The sequence below is a fragment of the Cherax quadricarinatus genome, chromosome 40 (assembly GCF_038502225.1).
Source record: "Cherax quadricarinatus isolate ZL_2023a chromosome 40, ASM3850222v1, whole genome shotgun sequence".
NCBI lineage: Eukaryota > Metazoa > Arthropoda > Malacostraca > Decapoda > Parastacidae > Cherax > Cherax quadricarinatus.
In genome coordinates, this window is record NC_091331.1 from 16,701,004 (window position 1) to 16,721,474 (window position 20,471).

The 20,471-nt window shown below is 39.5% G+C and overlaps 1 protein-coding gene across 7 annotated transcripts in view; it reads left to right on the forward strand.

Moving 5' to 3' along the window:
- Nucleotides 1-20,471, forward strand: part of Nipped-A (Transcription-associated protein Nipped-A) — a 362,660-nt gene that overhangs the window by 28,096 nt on the left and 314,093 nt on the right. For all 7 annotated transcript variants that reach the window (XM_070092733.1, XM_070092739.1, XM_070092738.1 and 4 more), the window contains exons 5-7: nucleotides 3,384-3,578; nucleotides 7,826-7,992; nucleotides 14,163-14,398. In XM_070092733.1, the coding sequence (XP_069948834.1) occupies nucleotides 3,384-3,578; nucleotides 7,826-7,992; nucleotides 14,163-14,398 (598 nt within the window). The remainder of the gene's footprint in view (nucleotides 1-3,383; nucleotides 3,579-7,825; nucleotides 7,993-14,162; nucleotides 14,399-20,471) is intronic.

Genomic DNA, 20,471 nt, shown 5'->3' on the forward strand with positions numbered 1-20,471 from the left:
CCCACCCCTGCATCTGCCTCACTTACTCAGCAGCCTAGAAGCAGTCAACAAGTCTACTCTCTCTCTCCCTCGTGAGCATGGCCCTCCTGGGCCATGGGCACAACACACAAGCCTGTGTACCCACCACGACTTTGCAAGTAAAGCAAGAAGCCTCCGAAGATGTTTATCTTTGAACCCCGCTCCGCTGCAGCAACTCCAAATAATTCTGTTTCACATCCTTGGTGTTTGCCACACTGTTTGCTCTAGCTGGTGCTCAATTTAACTGGTGCTCCGACAAGGTACTAAGTGGTCCCAGATTTTTTTAATAGGCACACTGAGTGTTAGGACCCATTCTATGCCGACAAGACATCTCAGGCCAATCGTGCCAAATTTGAAGGCAGGAAAAATAAAACGTATATATATATACGTTTGGGGAACTACGTGTTAGAACGTATATATACGTTTGGACCAGTGCCAGGAATGTCTGCATTGCTTACACTGGACCCAATTTTGAAATTGGCATCTTATTTAATTTGCGTGAAATTGACCAAATTGCCAGTTTCTGACCACATTATTGAGTAGTTGAAATCGGTAAATGTGCGGTTTCTAGTACTCATTCGATAGAACAAATGGAGTTCTAAAGAAATAGCTATGAGTTTGGGCGACTGCAATAATGGAATTGGCCAAAAAAAGGGCTCAAAGTGAGCGAAATTGCCAATGCGTATATATCCGAGATTGCTAACTTCGTGAGAGTGTAATTCCTTAGGTTTTCCGTCAAATTTTGTACCTTTGGTGTCATTACCTGGGAAAAAATTCTCTATCATTTCATGCATTTAATACAGACTACTGCATTATTGTAAAAATTATATAAATAATATCAGCGCACTTGTGGAAGAAAATTAGACTCACTAGTTGACATGTATTGGATGCATGGCATGATTTGTTTACTCTTGAACATCAGCAAAAGTTGAACATTTCCGCTTCTTTGAGCTCAGTCTCAAGGTACTTTTCATTGTGAAATCAATCAAAATCATCTCTATTTCTGTAATATTTCTTCCATTCTATCAAATGAGACCAAGAAATCAAGAATATAACCATAAATACTATACAAAAATACACTGCAAATTCGTTGTTATAAACCAAAAACACGGTTGAATTTTTTTTTCTTATGCACTGCGTACTGCAGGATTTTTTTTATGCTGCGCACACTGACCATGCAGACCTATTCTCTCACATGTAGGCCTACCAGCTTTCTCCCGCTTGATTTGAAGGTGCTAGAATTTTGGCGTATAAATACGAGACCCATCCTGGCTTTCAAACCATACATGTACGGGACCGACCCTGAAAGGGTTAATGGAAGATGGCAGGTGTAATATAAAACAAATACATATAGGCTTCTGAGGAGCTACCCAGTCCTAGACCAGGCCTCCTGGTTGATAGGCTGATCAGTCAAGCTGATGGTGCTGTTTGCAAACAGTCCAACTTAGGCACTACAACCTGGCTGATTAGGACCTAACTTGAGGAATATTCTAGTTTCCTCTTCAAGACTACTGTTTTTTTTTATTATTAATTCCCCTTTTGCATGAAGGGGTTATTTTGGGGATATATTGCACTGTCTTCTGAATCTCTCTTATAAAGAGTGATTTGGTGTTGAGATCTAGGACCAATCCCTGAATTCCAGGTAATACAGTTAAAGGAGCTTAGGCATTTCGATTATTTAAATGTTTGACTGAATGTATGTGGGCAGTGAAAGTTCTCTGTAGATTCTCCAGACCTGTGATTTTTGCTTGCCTTGTAAGTTGTTATTGTGCAGAAATTTTCCAATCTAGAGAGAACATGTGACTTAAGAGTAACATCATTGGCTTGGCATCTTTTACGTATTTTGATGGTTCTGGTTATTCAGCTTATTTTCCTTGTGATTGTGATAGCAACACATTTGTGATCTGTGAATGTTGGATCTTACATTAGCACCCTAAGTCCCTTCACATTCCTCTTATACTCTATTAAATGGTTTGATTTTTTTTTTTTTTTTTTTTGCTGTTCCAGTTTTTATACCTTCAGTTTTTCCAGACCTGATTAATTGACATTTGTCCTCATTGAACAATGTGTTGTTTTCTGTGACCCACTTGAAGGCCTGGTTTATATCAGCTTGTAGACTTGCTATATCCTCATTGGATGTCACTCTCATACAAATTCTAGTACCATCTGCAAAGGATGATACAGTGCTATGATTTATGTCTTTGTCCATGTCAGATCCGGGAAGGAAAAAGAGAATTCAGAAGAATTCTGTGCTGTGAGGAATTGAGCTTTTCACTGGGGCATCCTCTGATTTTATGTTGCTGACTAATACTCTTTGGATTTGATTTGTGAGAAAGTTAAACTTCCATCTGCACTCTTTTAGAATTACTGTATTTCTTATGCATGTAATTTATGTACTATTATATCATGATCAGTTGATCATATCTCGCAAAAGTTTTTGCAAACTGTCTGTATGTGCAACATCTTCATTTTGTCTTCCAGTGCATAGAAGACAATGTAATGATCTAGCACTTGTAATCTTGCATCTTGAAATTTTTTCAAAGACTTCGTTAATGTGGGACAGCACTGCTATTGGTCTAGTTTTTTTTTTTTTTGCAATTGCTTTGCTTTTAACTTTGTGGAATGGGGCTATATCTGTGGTTTTCAGTGACTGTGGGATGACTTTTGTGTCCAGAATCTGCCTCTAAAATATATTTAAGGCAAGTGGTTGGGTTGTTTTGCAGTTATTTTTATTAATATGGAGTTCTGCAAGATTAGGCTTGGGGCATATTACATGAGGATACTATCAAATGTTTTCTTCAAAACTGAGTGAGTTTAAGGTTATAGTGGAAATTTTGGAGATGTTGACAAAGTTTTGAGTTTCATTCATGAAAAATTTATGTGGAATGTAAAATTTTTATTTTGACTAGCAGCTCACTGAGCACAGTCGTATTGTGACTTCAGTATCTCATTCATATTTTTGTCATCATCAGTGTGAGTTCCACTTCCTTTAAGCAAGGGCACAAAAATAGCATTTTCTTTGGATTTTGCATATGCTAATATGTATTTTGGGATTCTTTCAGTTTCATTAATGATGTTTTTTGCTCCCTCTGTCTTTCCTGTACTCTATACAGTATTATGTCTTCAGTTTGAGCTCAGTGTTTTCAGTTTCTTTTACCAGTATTTCTTTTTGTTCTAGAGAACGTCTGGGATCTTTGAGAAGTTCTATGATTCTAACTCTTTCTAACTTACTTCTTCTCTTCTTGTTTCTTAATGGCATATGTTTGGAGCACACTTCTGGTGCACCCTCTTGAAACACTTGGGAACACATTGATAAGACAGATTTTAACATTTTTCTTCATCTAGCCTTTACACTTGTTTTTCAGATTCAGCAGTTTCTTCAATTTGTAAAGAACATGTATCGAGATCTGCCAAATCACATGAACAAAATTTTTGAGCCTCGCACTGTGATACGAGTGAATGATTTATCTGAAGTTAATGTTGATGCACTTCTTCAAGAAACATTCAGTATCACTCCAATCCATACTGAAAAGAAGTTGCAAGATGGGACATCAATAACTGTACGTAAAATCTATATACTGTAGATCTTTTGACTCGGGGATTTATTAAACTCTTCCTAGTAGTGGTTCCAGAGATCAGTTTCCTGACGAGTCTCTGATAAAGCTAGGTGGGTGATGGCCTGTTCAGACAGGATGGTGTTGCACACAGTTTTCAGTGTATGTAGGAACTGCAGTCAGTTTTATCAGGGAAGGTTGATGGGAAAAGATCAAGTTTTTCGTTCATAAATTCAGTTAGGGACATTTGTAGTAATTATATTTAAAATTAAAATTAAGGTTTTAAAAAGCCTTGGAGTTTTATCAAGAGAAGTTAGTATTTTATGAACTGTGAAAGGGTTGTTTTCATAACATTACAGGAAGAGTTAGGATTTAAAGTTCCAAATTGTATTTTTTACAGCACATAAATCTAACATTTGATAAGTCAGATATGCTTAAGTAGGCTGAGGTGAGGAATTTTTAAATGGGGTCCCTACATTTAAGATAGGTAAACTTGCATAATATTGTTGGTGGGCTGAATTTACATATTTTATAGACTTTGTTAATCCACTAAACTAAATGTTAGCAAAAACTATTGGAGAACAAATTTAGCTAATATGTTAATATGTTTAGCTAATATGCAAAGGTTAATGGATGAGTTTGGGAGTGTGTGTAAAGGTAGAAAGTTGAAAGTGAACATAGAAAAGAGTAAGGTGATGAGGGTATCAAATGATTTAGATAAAGAAAAATTGGATATCAAATTGGGGAGGAGGAGTATGGAAGAAGTGAATGTTTTCAGATACTTGGGAGTTGACGTGTCGGAGGATGGATTTATGAAGGATGAGGTTAATCATAGAACTGATAAGGGAAAAAAGAAAAAATCAAAGAAAACTCAAATGAGTGTGTATGCATAAACATGTACATGATTGTGTAGTGTTACCATAGTGTAAGTAAAAGTAGCAAGATATACGGTGGAACTTCGGTTTTCGCCATTGATTCATTCCAGAAAGTCTGATGAAAACCGAATTTGACGAAAACTGAAGCAATATTTCCCAGAAATAATGTAAAATCCAATTAATCCATTCCAGACACCCAAAAGTATTAACAAAAAATACATTTTATAGAGAATAACTATAGTTTTACATACAGAAAACAAAGAGAAATAAATATGAAGGACTAATGAAATTGATAAATGAACATTTAATATCACTTTTATTTTTATTGAAGACTTGTTGGCTTGTGGAAGACGGGGAGGAGGGGAGAGGGAAGAGAGGTTATCTCTACCACCATCACTACTACCCTCTACCACCATCACAACCACTACCACCCTCTGCCACAATCACTACCACCATTACAACCACTACCACAATCACTACAACCCTTTACCACCATCACCATCACTACCACCCTCTACCACCATCACAACCACTACCACCCACTACCACCATCACTACCACACTACCACCATCACTACCACCCTCTACCACCATCACTACCACCCTCTACTGCCACCACAACCATTACCACCCTCTACCACCATCACTACCACCCTCTACCAACGAGAAACAAAACCAGATTGGCTCAGAACGCGTAGGATGCTTTGTGTGGGCTCAGGTGGACACGTTCAGTATGGCAGACCACTGTCAACTCGACGAAAACCAAGGTGACGAATGAAAACTGGGACAAAATTTTGACGAAAAAAGTCGTCGAAAACCGAATTTGACAAAAACCAGGGCAAACGAAAACCTAGGTTCCACTGTACATGATATCTTGCATGTTTATGAGACAGATAAAAGATATTAGCATTCCTGCCATAGTGTAAAACAATTACAGGTTTCTGTCTTACACTCATTTGGTAGGACAGGAGTGCCTCCCTGGATGTACAAATCTGTAGTGGAGGAAAGGCAGGGTAGGGGTCATCCTAGGAAAGGATGAAGGGAGGGGGTAAAGGTTTTTTGTGCAAGGGGCTTGGACATATAGCAGGCATGTTTGAGCATGTTAGATGGAAGGGAGTGAAGATAAGTGGCTTTTGGGACTTGACGAGCTGTTGGATTGTGAGCAGGATAATATTTTGTGAAGGGATTCAAGGAAACTTGCGAGCTGGACTTGAGTCCTGGAGGTGGAAAATACAGTGCCTGCACTCTAATGGATTGGTTTGGGATATTTGCTGTTTAGAGTGACATCTCAACTGTCATATGTGCATGCCTCTGACAAGACAGTCATAGTATGAATGATGGTGAAAGTGTTTCTATTTTGTTCACCCTATCTTGGTAGAAGACAGCCAGCATGTTAAAAAAAAACCTATATGAAATATTTGGAGAGAAAATTGTGTGATTTAATATCAAGAATCCAGTTCAGTATCATGCATGTAATTACACATTCCGATGTCCTTTATAGTAATGTATCTATGAAGGATGAGGTTAATTATAGAATTGATGAAGGAATAAAGGCAAGTGGTGATTTGAGATATATGTGGAGACAAAAAATGTTATCTATGGAGGCAAAGAAGGGAATGTATGAAAGTATAGTAGGACCAACACTCTTATATGGGTGTGAAGCTTGGGTTGTAAATGCTGCAGCAAGGAGGTGGTTGGAGGCAATGGAGATGTCCTGTCTAAGGGCAGTGTGTGGTGTAAATATTATGCAGAAAATTCGAAGTGTGGAAATTAGGAGAAGGTGTGGAGTTAATAAAAGTATTAGTCAGAGGGCTGAAGAGGGGTTGTTGAGGTGGTTTGGTCATTTAGAGAGATTGGATCACAGTAGAATGACATGGAGAGCGTATAAATCTGTAGGGGAAGGAAAGCGGGGTAGGGGTTGTCCTCGAAAAGGTTGGAGGGAGGGAGTAAAGGACGTTTCGTGGGCAAGGGGCTTGGACTTCCAGCAAGCGTGCGTGAGCGTGTTAGATAGGAGTGAATGGAGACAAATGGAATATATTTGCAACCTGACGATCTGTTGGAGTGTGAGCAGGGTAATATTTAGTGAAGGGATTCAGGGAAACCAGTTTTTTTTATATAGCCGGACTTGAGTCCTGGAAATGGGAAGTACAATGCCTGCCCTTTAAAGGAGGGGTTTGGGATATTGGCAGTTTGGAGAGATATGTTGTGTATCTTTATACGTATATGCTTCTAAACTGTTGTATTCTGAGTACCTCTGCAAAAACAATGATTGTGTGTGAGCGAGGTGAAAGTGTTGAATGATGATAAAAAAAAAAATCTACTCTAATTTTATTATAAATATGGCACCTGTCATGGATGCAAATTCACTGAACACAGCAAATAGCCCAAGTAGTCCTTTCATTACACTGAAAAGAGCTGACTTTGCTTGGCTTACCATAGCTGCCACGTTGGCTGCCATCAGCATTTGCTTTTCTGCCTGGGCTCAAGCTAGTGAAATATGTGATAATAGTGAAAAGTGTTTAAATGAGAAAATTGTGTAGTGGAAGTATGAATTTAACTGAGGTGCATCCATTACACTAGCTGATTGCCCAAACACATCACATAATCTAAAGGTTCCCTACACTATGCTGGGTAAGGCAGTGCTTGTTTGGCTGTCTTATTAAATGAGGGAAGATGTATAAGTAAGTCTCCTACTATCTGCTGCACCTATTTTATCACCAATATATCCTCTCTGAATTCCATGCTGACTCTGGCATCAGTCTGGTCAAAGCATAGGATGTAGCCAATTCCTTAATTTCTTCACCACTAAACATTATTAGTCCCTTATGCATAGATAATACAAAATGTAAGGTATATAGGTAATGTACACTATTACTGGGAGCCTTTAACATTTTTTTCATTGTGTAGTATTACTTTATTTTCCTTAGTGTTTGTCAGTTTCATCTGATCAGTCTTGCTACATACAACTCTTCCTACATTCTTCAAATGCTTCAGGTAATGACTAACAGAATGTGAAGCAAGTTATATTCACTGTAAAAATATATTTGATTACTAAAATTAGATGTGTTGAACATAACACTGTTTACATACACCTGTTTTACATGCTCTGCCAGTTTTCAGAAATATGACTTGCACATTATGAGAAGATTTTCTATATTCTAATTCTGTAGGTGTCATTACTAATATGTACATTCTCTTCTGTGCCATTTATTGAAAAATGCCAGAGTATACTTTATTAGTACCTTAATGTCATTGCTTATGAGAAATATAACTGCAAACAGAGTACGTATAGAGTAGTGCACATAACCTGAACTGGTCTTTGACATTACATAATCAATCCTGCACATGTATTTATATAATTGTTATTTTATTTTGCAGTACAATGTGATACCACGAGCTGTATTGTCACTGAAGGTACTGACTGAACTTCCCATTATTGTGGTACTCATGTTTCAACTGTATAAACAGCAGGTGTACCAGGATGTAGCTGATTTCATCCCACTCATAATGAACACCATTGTGCTTCAACCACATGCTCACCACAGGTGCTGGATTTACCTAAAATCTTCTCATTTTCCTTAATTTGAATGCTTTATTTCTGTAGGACACAAATATTGTTGGTACAGTATACTGCTTGCCTCCTTGGGGAAGTAGAGAAGAATCCTTCCTTCGTAAGCCATTCACATTGTAAGAGGCGACTAAAATGCCTGGAGCAAGGTGCTAGTAACCCCTTCTGTTTAAATTACTAAATGTCACCCTGCCTTGGTGGAAGACAACCGTTGTGTTAAAAAAAATATATACTGCATGCAAAACTCAGGAAGGAAGTAATGTACTATATGGAAGTTTGATGGATGTAGAACTAATTTACCAGTACAGTGGACCCTCCCTTTTCGTCGATCTCCGTTATTGCTGATTTCCGTTTTCGGCGACTTTTTGTCAAAATGTTGGTTCCGTTTTCATTGATTTCCTCCGTTTTCGTTGATGGTACGGAGCCTGTTCAGTGCCCCGAGCGCACACAAAGCTGCCTCCCACACGCATTCTCAGGCAGTGTCATGTTGTTTCTCGGTGAGTGAACATACCCTGCGAGGTCATGCAAAACATTTCGTAATAATCCATTGGTTTTGGTACTTGTTTGTTGTGTGTGACTGCTAAATAAGCCACCGTGGGCCCAAAGAAAGCTTCTGGTGCCAGCCCTGTGGTAAAGAATGTGAGAAACATGATAGAATTCAAGAAAAAGTTTGTAGAAAAATACGAAAGTGGTGGTGGTAGAGGGTAGCAGTGATGGTGGTAGAGGGTGGTAATGGTTGTGATGGTGGTAATGATGGTGGTAGGGGGTGGTAGTGGTTGTGATGGTGATAGAGGGTGGTAGTGGTTATGATGGTGGTAGAGGATGGTAGTGGTAGTGATGGTGGTAGAGAGTGGTAGTGATGGTGGTAGAGAATGGTAGTAATGGAGATTTATGCAATGTGAAGTAGGATGGAAAGATTTGTGGCATTAAAAAACAAAGGAAGTGACCCTGGATAAGGACTTGGCACCTAGAGTCCTTATGGAGGGGGATTCCCCTTCCAATAAATAACCTCTCTTCCCTCTCCCCTCCTTCCTGTCTTCCATCCATCAACAACAGCCTTCAATGAAGGTAAGTGTCATATTGAATGTTCATTCTTTTGTGCATGTAAATCTATCTATAAGGTAAAAAAATTTTTTTTTTAATACTTCTGCGTGTCTGGAACGGATTAATTGGATTTACATTATTTCTTATGGGGAAAATGGTTGCCGTTTTCACCGATTCCCGTTTTCGCCAATCACTCTGGAACAGATTAAACATGAAAACCGAGGGTCCACTGTAATTTTAACCCTTTCAGAGTTTCCGACGTACTAGTACGGCTTGCGTGCCAGGGTTATTGACGTACAGTGGAGCCCCGCATACCGTTGGCATCACATAACGTTAAATCCGCATAGTGAAACATTTTATCACTAAAATTTTGCCTCGCATAGTGCTAAAAAACTCGCTCAACGCTATTTGTCCGAGACGCGTCTATGTGAGGCCTGAGCCAGCCTCGCATGTTCCGCCGGTGGCATTGTTTACAAGCCAGCCTCCGCGGTAACATCCAAGCATACAATCGGAATATTTCGTATTATTACAGCGTTTTTGGTGATTTTATCTGCAAAATAAGTGACCATGGGCCCCAAGAAAGCTTCTAGTGCCAACCCTGTGGTAAAAAGGGTGAGAAATATTATCGAAATACTGTGGTACCATGGTCAACTGCTGATGCTGCTGCTGCTGTAGCACTGTCAGCTGCTGCTGCTGCTGTAGCACCATCTGCTGCTGCTGTACCACCGTCAGCTGCTGCTGTAGTACAGTCTGCTGCTGCTGTAGCACTGTCTGCTGCTGCTGTAGCACTGTCAGCTGCTGCTGCTGTAGCACTGTCAGCTGCTGCTGCTGCTGTAGCACTGTCAGCTGCTGCTGCTGCTGTAGCACTGTCAGCTGCTGCTGCTGCTGTAGCACCGTCAGCTGCTGCTGCTGCTGTAGTACCATCTGCTGCTGCTGTACCACCGTCAGTTGCTGCTGTAGTACCGTCTGCTGCTGCTGTAGCACCGTCTGCTGCTGCTGTAGCACCGTCAGCTGCTGCTGTAGCACTGTCAGCTGCTGCTGCTGTTGCACTCAGCTGCTGCTGCTGCTTCACTGTCAGCTGCTGCTGCTGCTTCACTGTCAGCTGCTGCTTCACTGTCAGCTGCTGCTGCTGTAGCACCGTCAGCTGCTGCTGCTGCTGTAGCACCGTCAGCTGCTGCTGTACCACCATCAACTGCTGCTGCTGCTGTAGTACTGTCTGCTGCTGCTGTAGCACCGTCTGCTGCTGCTGTAGCACTGTCAGCTGCTGCTGCTGCTGCTGCTGTAGCACCGTTGTTGGTGTGGCTTATTGAGAATACCAAGAAACAATTAACCCCAGAGGGTTAGCCACCCAGGATAACCCAAAAAAGTAAGTGCCATCGAAGACTGTCTAACTTATTTCCATTGGGGGCCTTAATCTTGTCTCCCAGGATGCAACCCACACCAGTCGACTAACACCCAGGTGAACAGGGAAAAATGCCTGGAACTAGTGCTCATATTGGTGAATTTAAAGCCAGCAAAGGTTGGTTTGAGAGATTTAAGAATCGTAGTGGCATACACAGTGTGATAAGGCATGTTCTGGAAGAAAATGCCAAACAGGACCTACAGTACTCAGGAGGAAAAGGCACTCCCAGGACACAGTGTCTCATCAGTCATTGCTGCATCTTCAATAAAGGTAAGTGTCATTTATTCTTCATTTAGTAGAGTAGTACATGCACAATATATATTGTGCATGTACTACTATTTCATGTGGTAAAAATTTTGTTTTCATACTTTTGGGTGTCTTGCACGGATTAATTTGATTTCCATTATTTCTTATGGGGAAAATTCATTCGCATAACGATAATTTCGCATAACAATGAGCTCTCAGGAACGGATTAATATCGTTATGCGGGGGTCCACGCCTAAATTCTAGTGCTTCAAATCTAGCGAGAGAAAGCTGGTAGGCCTACATATGAAAGAATGGGTCTGTGTGGTCAGTGTGCGCAGTATAAAAAAAATCCTGCAGCACACAGTGCATAATGAGAAAAAAAAACTTTGATCGTGTTTTTGGATTAAAACAGTATTAAAATAGTATTTATGGTTGTATTCTAGTCTTCCAGGTCTCATTTTATAGAATGGAAGACATATTATAGAAATTGAGATGATTTTGATTGGTTTTACAATGAAAAGTACCTTGAAATTGAGCTCAAAGTAGCAGAAATGTTCAATTTTTACCAAAGTTCAAAAGTAAACAAATCATGCCAAGCATCCAATACACATCAACTGGTGAGCCTAATATTCTTTCACAAGTGTGCTGATATTATTTATACCATTTCTACACTGATGAAGTAGTCTGCATACCAGTAAATCTTCTATTTTTTGTGAGAATAAAAATTCAAAGTGGAAAGCAAAAGAAATGTAAGAGGGGCCTGGGGACGTGACTAACGAACAGAGAACTTGTTATTTTAGCGCCAGGAATGTCTGTCTTGTTTATTCTGGACCCTATTTGGAAATTGGCATCTTCTGAAAATTGTGTGAAATTGGCAAAATTGCCAATTTCTAGCCACTTATTGGATAGTTGAAATTGGTAAATGGGTGGTTTCTTGTACTCATTCGATAGAAAAAATGGAGTTCTAGTGAAATAAATATGAGTTTTGTTGACAAGTACACTGGAATTGGCCAAAAATATTGCTCAAAGTGGGCGAAATCGCCAATGCGTAAACATTGTCGAGACCGCTAACTTCGCGAGAGCATAATTCCGTAAGTTTTCCATCAAATTTCATACTTTTGGTGTCATTATGATTGGGAAAAGATTCTCTATCATTTCATAAGAATTTTTTTTTTTTTTCCGAAAAATTTTCGACCCTGAGAACGAGTTTAGGAGAGGGCCTCTCGACCCTGAAAGGGTTAAAAGTAATTTTTTTAATGCTTATGAGGTGTGTTCAGCTCATAAGTATCATATACTGTATTATTAGCTATGTCAACCTTTTTTACCTAAATAATATGGAAGTTAAACTACTTGCTTTATGAATGTGATATATATATTTTGCTTATGACAAGGAAAGAATAATTAATCAGGAATACTAATGTATGACAGTTTTTTATCGAGATGAAAAATTGTACCCAACTAGCAAAAGCATCTGCAATATGCACCCAGTTACTTTCTCCCCCCCCCCCCCCCCCCACCCCTAACATCATTTTCACTATCACACTTCGTTGACAACCATTGACTCTGAGGAAGGCCCACGTGAGGAGCCCTTACTATCCAAGATATAGTATTATACATTGTAGTGGATTTTATCTGTATTCACCTGGAGGGTTAGTATTTCAGGTTAACCGAGGAAACTAAATCATTCCAGCTTATTTCTATCAGGATCTTTAATTTTCTTCCTCAGGGTACAATCCACAACAATTAGCAAACACCCAGTTACCTATTCATTATAGGGAAACAATGGCAACAAGTGTCAAGATACTTTCCCAGTGTTTGCACTTTTGCTTAAAATAGAACATTAAACATTGTTTTTTGGGTTGGCAGCAATAGCAAACACTGGCAGAAGTTACAAAATCTGGCCTCAAAGGCCAGATTTTTTTTTTAAATGTAAACTTCTGCACAGTACAGGCTTTGAAAAGTCTGTCATTTTGAATCCCTAGGGTTTTCTTCACAAATAGATTATAATGCCTTATGTTATACATGTGAAATTTTAAGAATAGGTTTTGAAGATTGAGACACTTATGCAGCATATGGGAATCTTTATTCAGGAAACGTTTCGCCACACAGTGGCTTCATCAGTCCAATACAAAGAGGAAGGCGTAAGGAGAGGAGGAGAATGAGGTAATCAGTCCCTCAACCTGGAGTCGATGTGTTCAGTCCATCAATCTTGTACATTCTAGGTTTTGCTGCATATTGATGACTGATGAAGCCACTGTGTGGCGAAACGTTTCCTGAATAAAGATTCCCATATGCTGCATAAGTGTCTCAATCTTCAACTTGTCGGTTTTTCAAACCATTCATCACAAGAATAGGTTTTGCTGCATATTGATGATATTCAACATTGAAAACCTTGTACATGACTATTGATTCTGTGTATGAGTGTAATGCTGGTGATTGTACATAAGTGTAATTAATGCTTTTGGTTGTGTACAAATTTAATGCTTGTGAATGTGCTTGTGAGTGTGTATGAGCAATGCTGATGAGTTTAGTGGAGGTGATTGTGCACGAGTGTAATCCTAGTGATTGTTCATGAGTATAATGCTTTTAATTGTGCATTGGTCTGATGGTGATTATACACGAATGTAATGCTGGTGATTGTGTACTCACCTATTTATGGTTGGAAGAGTCAAATCTCAAATGTGAGTGTAATGCTGATGATTGTGCACAAGTGTAATGCTGTTAATTATGTATGAATGTAATACTAGTGATCATGTACAAATACAGTAATTCTGGTGATTGTGCACAAAAGGTGCAAGCATTGAAAGTGAAGTCAAGTCCACCATGAAGACATCTTTGTGGTGGATGGAGGAAGAAACCGTAAATCCTCAATTACATGATCAGAGGGTGAGAAGCATCGATAAAGATCCAACTTTTCTAAACAGGCAAGTTAACAGGCCTGGGAAGACCACATTTAAGTGGTGTTTGACCTGGTTCACTGAAACCTCAGGTCACAAAGTGTGTATTGCCTCACTTCATTTCACTGTAGATTTGGCCAAACACACTGTACCTGTCATCTTGCTTTCATATATTCTGTGTTGTGCAAGAGGAATATCTCTCGCTATTCTTCAGGATGGAGGGACAAGTTAAACAGCCTCATTATTATTTAGTAGTTTTGATTGAACAGACATAACAGGTGAATGGATTGGAAGGCTTGCACAATGAATATTATTATAGTGTAAATAAATGATTTACTGGCTGAAAAGTGATCAATTAGTCTATTCCAGGTGTTATAGAGGCTATATCTATAGGTTATTATTCCTAATAGTGATCATTAGAACCTAAAAAATGACAAAAAATCTTTATTTTTTCATGTGATCTGGTATTTATACCATTTCAGTTTCTTAGTGAAAACACTTCTATTAATGTTTATATATTTTCCTTCATGATCATATTGTCCATTGTATTTCTTGCAGGGAACATGAATCTTTCAACAAGGAAGTTTTTGTTGATCTCATTGCTGCTCAGATTAAGACTTTGTCATTTCTGGCGTATATACTTAAGATATACCAAGAAGTGGTTACTCAACATTCTCCAAAGCTGGTGTCTGGAATGTTAACACTTTTGGCACTGTGTCCTAATGAGGTTGCACATTTGAGGAAGGAGTTGCTCATTGCCACTAAGCATATACTTGCTCTTGAGCTTCGTAATAGTAAGTATTGTACATTTGCAGTCTCTGTTTGTTTTATCCTGTGTTTTTAACATTTATTTTCATTCTAAATTATCTAGGATAATTTGAAATTTAAATATGATTGGAACTAATGAAGAAAAAATTTAAGTTGATGATGATGATAATATTAATAATATAATTTGGGATTTTGTTATTGAGCACCGATTCTTTCTAGAAATTCACTAGTGCTTGCACACCAAGCCATAAATGCAACAAAAATGAAAATATATTAAAGTTAATATTCAAGAGTAACATTATGGTCATCTAGAAAAGAGATGTGTTTTTAACTGAAACTAGAGAGGATGAACAGATTCCTGACTCATAGGAAACACTGGCACTTGTTGCACAATCTAGGGGCTGTGTAAAAAAAGGCTTTGTCTCTATGTGATTTCTCCTCAGCAGCATGAGGCTCAGTCAGCTTGAAAGGGATCTAAAAGTTATGAAAATTTCTGTCCATTGTAGTACTATTTAACCCTTTGACTGTTTCGGTCGTATATATATGTCTTACGAGGTACCTTGTTTGACGTATATATACTCATAAATTCTAGCAGCTTCAAATCAAGCAGGAGAAATCTGGTAGGCCCACATGTGAGAGAATAGGTCTGTGTGGTCAGTGTGCACCATATAAAAAATCCTGGAGCACGCAGTGCATAATGAGAAAAAAAAATATGACCGTTTTTTTTTTAATTAAAATGCCGACTTTGGTCTATTTTCGTATAGTATTTATGGTTGTATTCTCGTTTTCTTGGTCTCATTTGATAGAATGGAAAACATGTTATAGAAATAGTGGTGATTTTGATTGGTTTTACTATAAAAAGAACCTGGAAATGGAGCTCAAAGTAGGGGAAATGTTTTATTTTTGCCGATATTCAAAAGTAAACAAAGGATGTCATTGTCCAATAAATGTCCAACTAGCCATTCTAATATGCAGTCATGAATGGGTTGACATTATTTATACAATTATTATAATATTGCAGTAGTCTGCATAACAGCAAATCTTCTATTTTTTGTTTGAATAAAAATTCAAAATAGAAAGCAAGAGTAATATCAGAGGGGCCTGGAGACGTGACTGATGAACAAAGAAAATGTTATTTTAGAGCCAGGAATGTCTGCATTGTTCATTCTGGACCTTATTTTGAAATTATTATATTTTTTAATTTTCATGAAATTGGCCAAATTGCAAATTTCTGACCACGTTATTGGGTAGTTGAAATCAGTAAATGGGCAGTTTCTTGTACTCAATCGATAGAAAAAAATTAGCGAGAGCGTAATTCCGTCAGTTTTCCATCAAATTTCGTTTTTTTTTTTTTTTGTCATTACAATCAGGAAAAGATTCTCTATCATTTCATGAGTTTTTTTTTTTTTTTTTTTTTTTTTTTTTTTTTTTTTTTTTTTTTTTTTTTTTTTTTTTTTTTTTTAATTTTGCGCCATCAGGAGACACCTCAGGATTGGAGGGTGCGACAGTCAAGGGGTTAATTATGCATCCCTTAACCCTTTGAGGGTCGACAGGCCCTCTCCGAAACTCGTTCTCAGGGTCGGCCAAATTTCAAAAAAAAAAAAATTATTTTTTCTTATGAAAAAATAGAGTATTTTTTCTAAACATTATAGGCTAAACAAAAAAATTTTAATGTCAATACTTACCGAGATATGGAGGTGTGAAATTTGCCAAAATTGAACAACATATGGTAACATCGCCGACTGCCGTCACCCGGTATTTTTCTATTTACTTTTTTATGTACTATTTTCAATTATTTTTCAATTTTTCTTTTTCTGAGTAACTTTTATGGCCTCTGAGGCCAACATGATCAGTATTTTGTAAGTTATTTCTTTTTCAATACTACACAATAAGGGCGTAAACACTGTTGTCATTATTTTGTTTACAGAAAATATTTACACAAACAAACGATATGAAATGTTGTTTATTACTATTTTTGTATATTTTATATACACACATACAGTCACAGGGAATGTTTCTAGAAGTTCTGCAGCCTGTGGAACTCTTTGAAACATGGTGTCATACACAGTGGAGTTTTGCACTCCTCACACATAAAACGAGTGTCTCTGCGTTGTCGTGGGCGTTTTCTTGTATGTGCACAGACGTAACACCTCTTCTGAGCCTTTTTCTTCAAAGCAGTAGCAGGCAGTTTTACCAGGAAGTGATCACCATGCTTCAGACGAGCAGGTAGTTGTTGATAATTTGGTGGGCGGTCAATTGCAGGTGCTGTTCCTTGGTACTTGAATACTATTTGTCTGATGACAGACAAACAGAATTCGCCGTACTGTGGTTTGTTTCTGGTGCTCATCTTATACATATTATAAGCATTGAGCATGGAAATGTCCAGAAGATGGAAAAACAGTTTGATGTACCACTTATAACTCTTGCGAACACAACCAGCAAACCCAATCTGCATGTCACATTTGTCCACTGAACGCATGTTGAAGGTGTAATCAATCACAGCTGCAGGTTTTAGAATGGGTTCATTTCTCTCTCTATGCTGCCTGCCACTGTTTGCCATTTCATTAGGGTGAATTGATGACAACAGTGTGACATCTCGTTTGTCATGCCACCGAAATGCCATGATGTCATTGGCAGCAAACGCCTGCACCTCACCTCTACGAGTGCCAGCGTCAAACCTGGGCATATGTTTTCGATTTGCACGCACTGTGCCACACACATCTGTCATGTTCACTCGCAAAAAATCACTGAGTGAGGGGCTTGTGTACCAGTTATCTGTATATAATATATGCCCCTTACCAAGGTATGGTTCCATCATTGTTCGAACCACATCACCTGAGATGCCCAATAACTTCCTGGTATTTTGCAATGTATAACTTCCAGTGTACACAATAATATCCAATACCAGACCACTGTAACAATCACAAAGCACAAACAACTTTATACCAAAGCGTTTCCTCTTGCTTGGTATGTACTGCTTGAAAGAGAGTCTTCCTTTGAACAGAATCAAAGACTCGTCAATTACAAGCTTCCTGAAGGGATAAAAATGCGTACTGAATTTCTGTTTCAGATACACAAACACATTCCTAATCTTATATAACCTGTCAGTTCTGTCAGGCCTGGTTTTATCTGAGAAGTGAAGCATACGTAACATTAGCACAAATCGATTCACTGGCATTATATCACTGAAACCTGGTGTTGCAATCAGGGGGTCTGTTGACCAGTATGATTTCACTTTGTGCTTATACACATGTGGCATAAGCATTATTGTGGCAAAGAAAAGATACATCTCAGCCACAGTTGCCTCCTTCCACTGGTGTAGACGTGATTTTGGTGAAAGTAATGTGTTTGCCATGGTGTACTCGTAGTATGTGTTGCTTTCCATGACAATACTTTTCATCAGTGGTTCGTCAAAGAATAACTCGAAACATTCCAGTTCAGTGGCATTGTTCCCAAGTGCACAAGATGGCCGTATTCCACTTTGGTTGCCATCAAACTGGTGGGGATTTGGAACAAAATTGACAGCTTCCTGCCAATCCCAGGTGCGGTCTGCTGGTGGGTACTGGACAATGACAGGTGGTTGTGGTTGTGGAGGCTGGTGTGGTGGGGGATGGTGGCCTTTGTTCTAGATCAGCTGAGGCAGCGGCGTGGGTGGCAGCGTGGGTGGCAGCATGGCCCACTGCTGGTCCCTCACCGCCGGCACCACTACCACCACGCACATTTTCCATCCCAATTGCAACAGTATCTTCGTCATTTTCACTGTCTGTTCCTGTTGTACAGCCACGGGATGTACTCCGAGATACACTCCTTCCCCTTGGAATAGCATATGGCACACTTCCAGAGCGCATATATCGTCGTATATACTGACGCTTCACTGCGGAATATTGCACTTCACTATCACTACTGGATCTAGTTTGAAGAGCTTGTAGTTCATATTCACTATCACTATCATCACCCATGCTCTCATCTGAGTTTGGGATTTGGGAAAATAGAAGTTTCCTCTTGGGTTCTGGAACAACTGAACGTGAACACGAGGGCCCAGCACCAGAGGTGGAAGGCTGAGGGTCGTCTGGGTTTTCTTCACTATTACCGATATTATGGTCATTAGTTTCGGTCAAAACCTCACTAAAACCACGAAACTCATCTTCACTGGCACTTCCATCACTATTAGAGCTGTCACTGGGGAACAAAAGTGTCCCAATTCGCCGAGGAGTGAGGAGCTTCTTACCACGAGGCATGGTGGACATTGTTTACTAAGAGGGCATTCCCACAATGCACCACTGGGTCCCAGATTTTTTTTCTACCGCGCACACCGACCACGCAGACCCATTCTCTCACACCTAGGCCTACCAGCCTTTTCGCGCGAGATTTGAGGCCGCTAGAATTTATGCGTACTAGTACGTCAAAAACCCCTACGCGTAAAACGTACTAGTACGACGAAAACCCTCAAAGGGTTAAAGCTCATAATAATTGCAAAAAATATTTTTCTGGGGTATATCATTCATCATCATCACACTGGCCGATTCCCACCAAGGCAGGCTGGCCCGAAAAACAAAAACTTTCACCATCATTCACTCCATCACTGTCTTGCCAGAAGGGTGCTTTACTCTACAGTTTTTAAACTGCAACATTAACACCCCTCCTTCAGTGCAGGCACTGTACTTCCCATCTCCAGGACTCAAGTCCGGCCTGCCGGTTTCCCTGAACCCCTTCATAAATGTTACCCTGCTCACACTCCAACAGCACGTCAAGTATTAAAAACCATTTGTCTCCATTCACTCCTATCAAACACGCTCACGCATGCCTGCTGGAAGTCCAAGCCCCTTGCACACAAAACCTCCTTTACCCCCTCCCTCCAACCTTTCCTAGGCTGACCCCTACCCCGCCTTCCTTCCACTACAGACTGATACACTCTTGAAGTTATTCTGTTTCGCTCCATTCTCTCCACATGTCTGAACCACCTCAACAACCCTTCCTCAGCCCTCTGGACAACAGTTTTGGTAATCCCGCACCTCCTCCTAACTTCCAAACTACGAATTCTCTGCATTATATTCACACCACACATTGCTCTCAGACATGACATCTCCACTGCCTCCAGCCTTCTCCTCACTGCAACATTCATCACCCATGCTTCACACCCATATAAGAGCGTTGGTAAAACTATACTCTCATACATTCCCCTCTTTGCCTCCAAGGACAAAGTTCTTTGTCTCCACAGATTCCTAAGTGCACCACTCACCCTTTTCCCCTCATCAATTCTATGATTCACCTCATCTTTCATAGACCCATCCGCTGACACGTCCACTCCCAAATATCTGAATACATTCACCTCCTCCATACTCTCTCCCTTCAATCTGATATCCAATCTTTCATCACCTAATCTTTTTGTTATCCTCATAACCTTACTCTTTCCTGTATTCACTTTCAATTTTCTTCTTTTGCACACCCTACCAAATTCATCCACCAATCTCTGCAACTTCTCTTCAGAATCTCCCAAGAGCACAGTGTCATCAGCAAAGAGCAACTGTGACAACTCCCACTTTATGTTTGATTCTTTATCTTTTAACTCCACGCCTCTTGCCAAGACCCTCGCATTTACTTCTCTTACAACCCCATCTTTCTTCTTCTTTCAACGTACCAGCCGAATCCCACCGAGGTGGGGTGACATAAAAGGAAAAATGAAAGTTTCTCCTTCAAATTTAGTAATATATACAGGAGAAGGGGTTACTAGCCCCTTGCTCCCGGCATTTCAGTCGCCTCTTACGACACGCATGGCTTACGGAGGAAGAATTCTGTTCCACTTCCCCATGGAGATAAGAGGAAATAAACAAGAACAAGAACTAGAAAGAAAATAGAAGAAAACCCAGAGGGGTGTGTGTATATATATGCTTGTACATGTATGCGTAGTGTGACCTAAGTGTAAGTAGAAGTAGCAAGACATACCTGAAATCTTGCATGTTTATGAGACAGACAAAAGACACCAGCAATCCTACCATCATGTAAAACAATTACAACCCCATCTATAAATATATTAAACAACCACGGTGACATCACACATCCTTGTCTAAGGCCTACTTTTACTGGGAAATAATTTCCCTC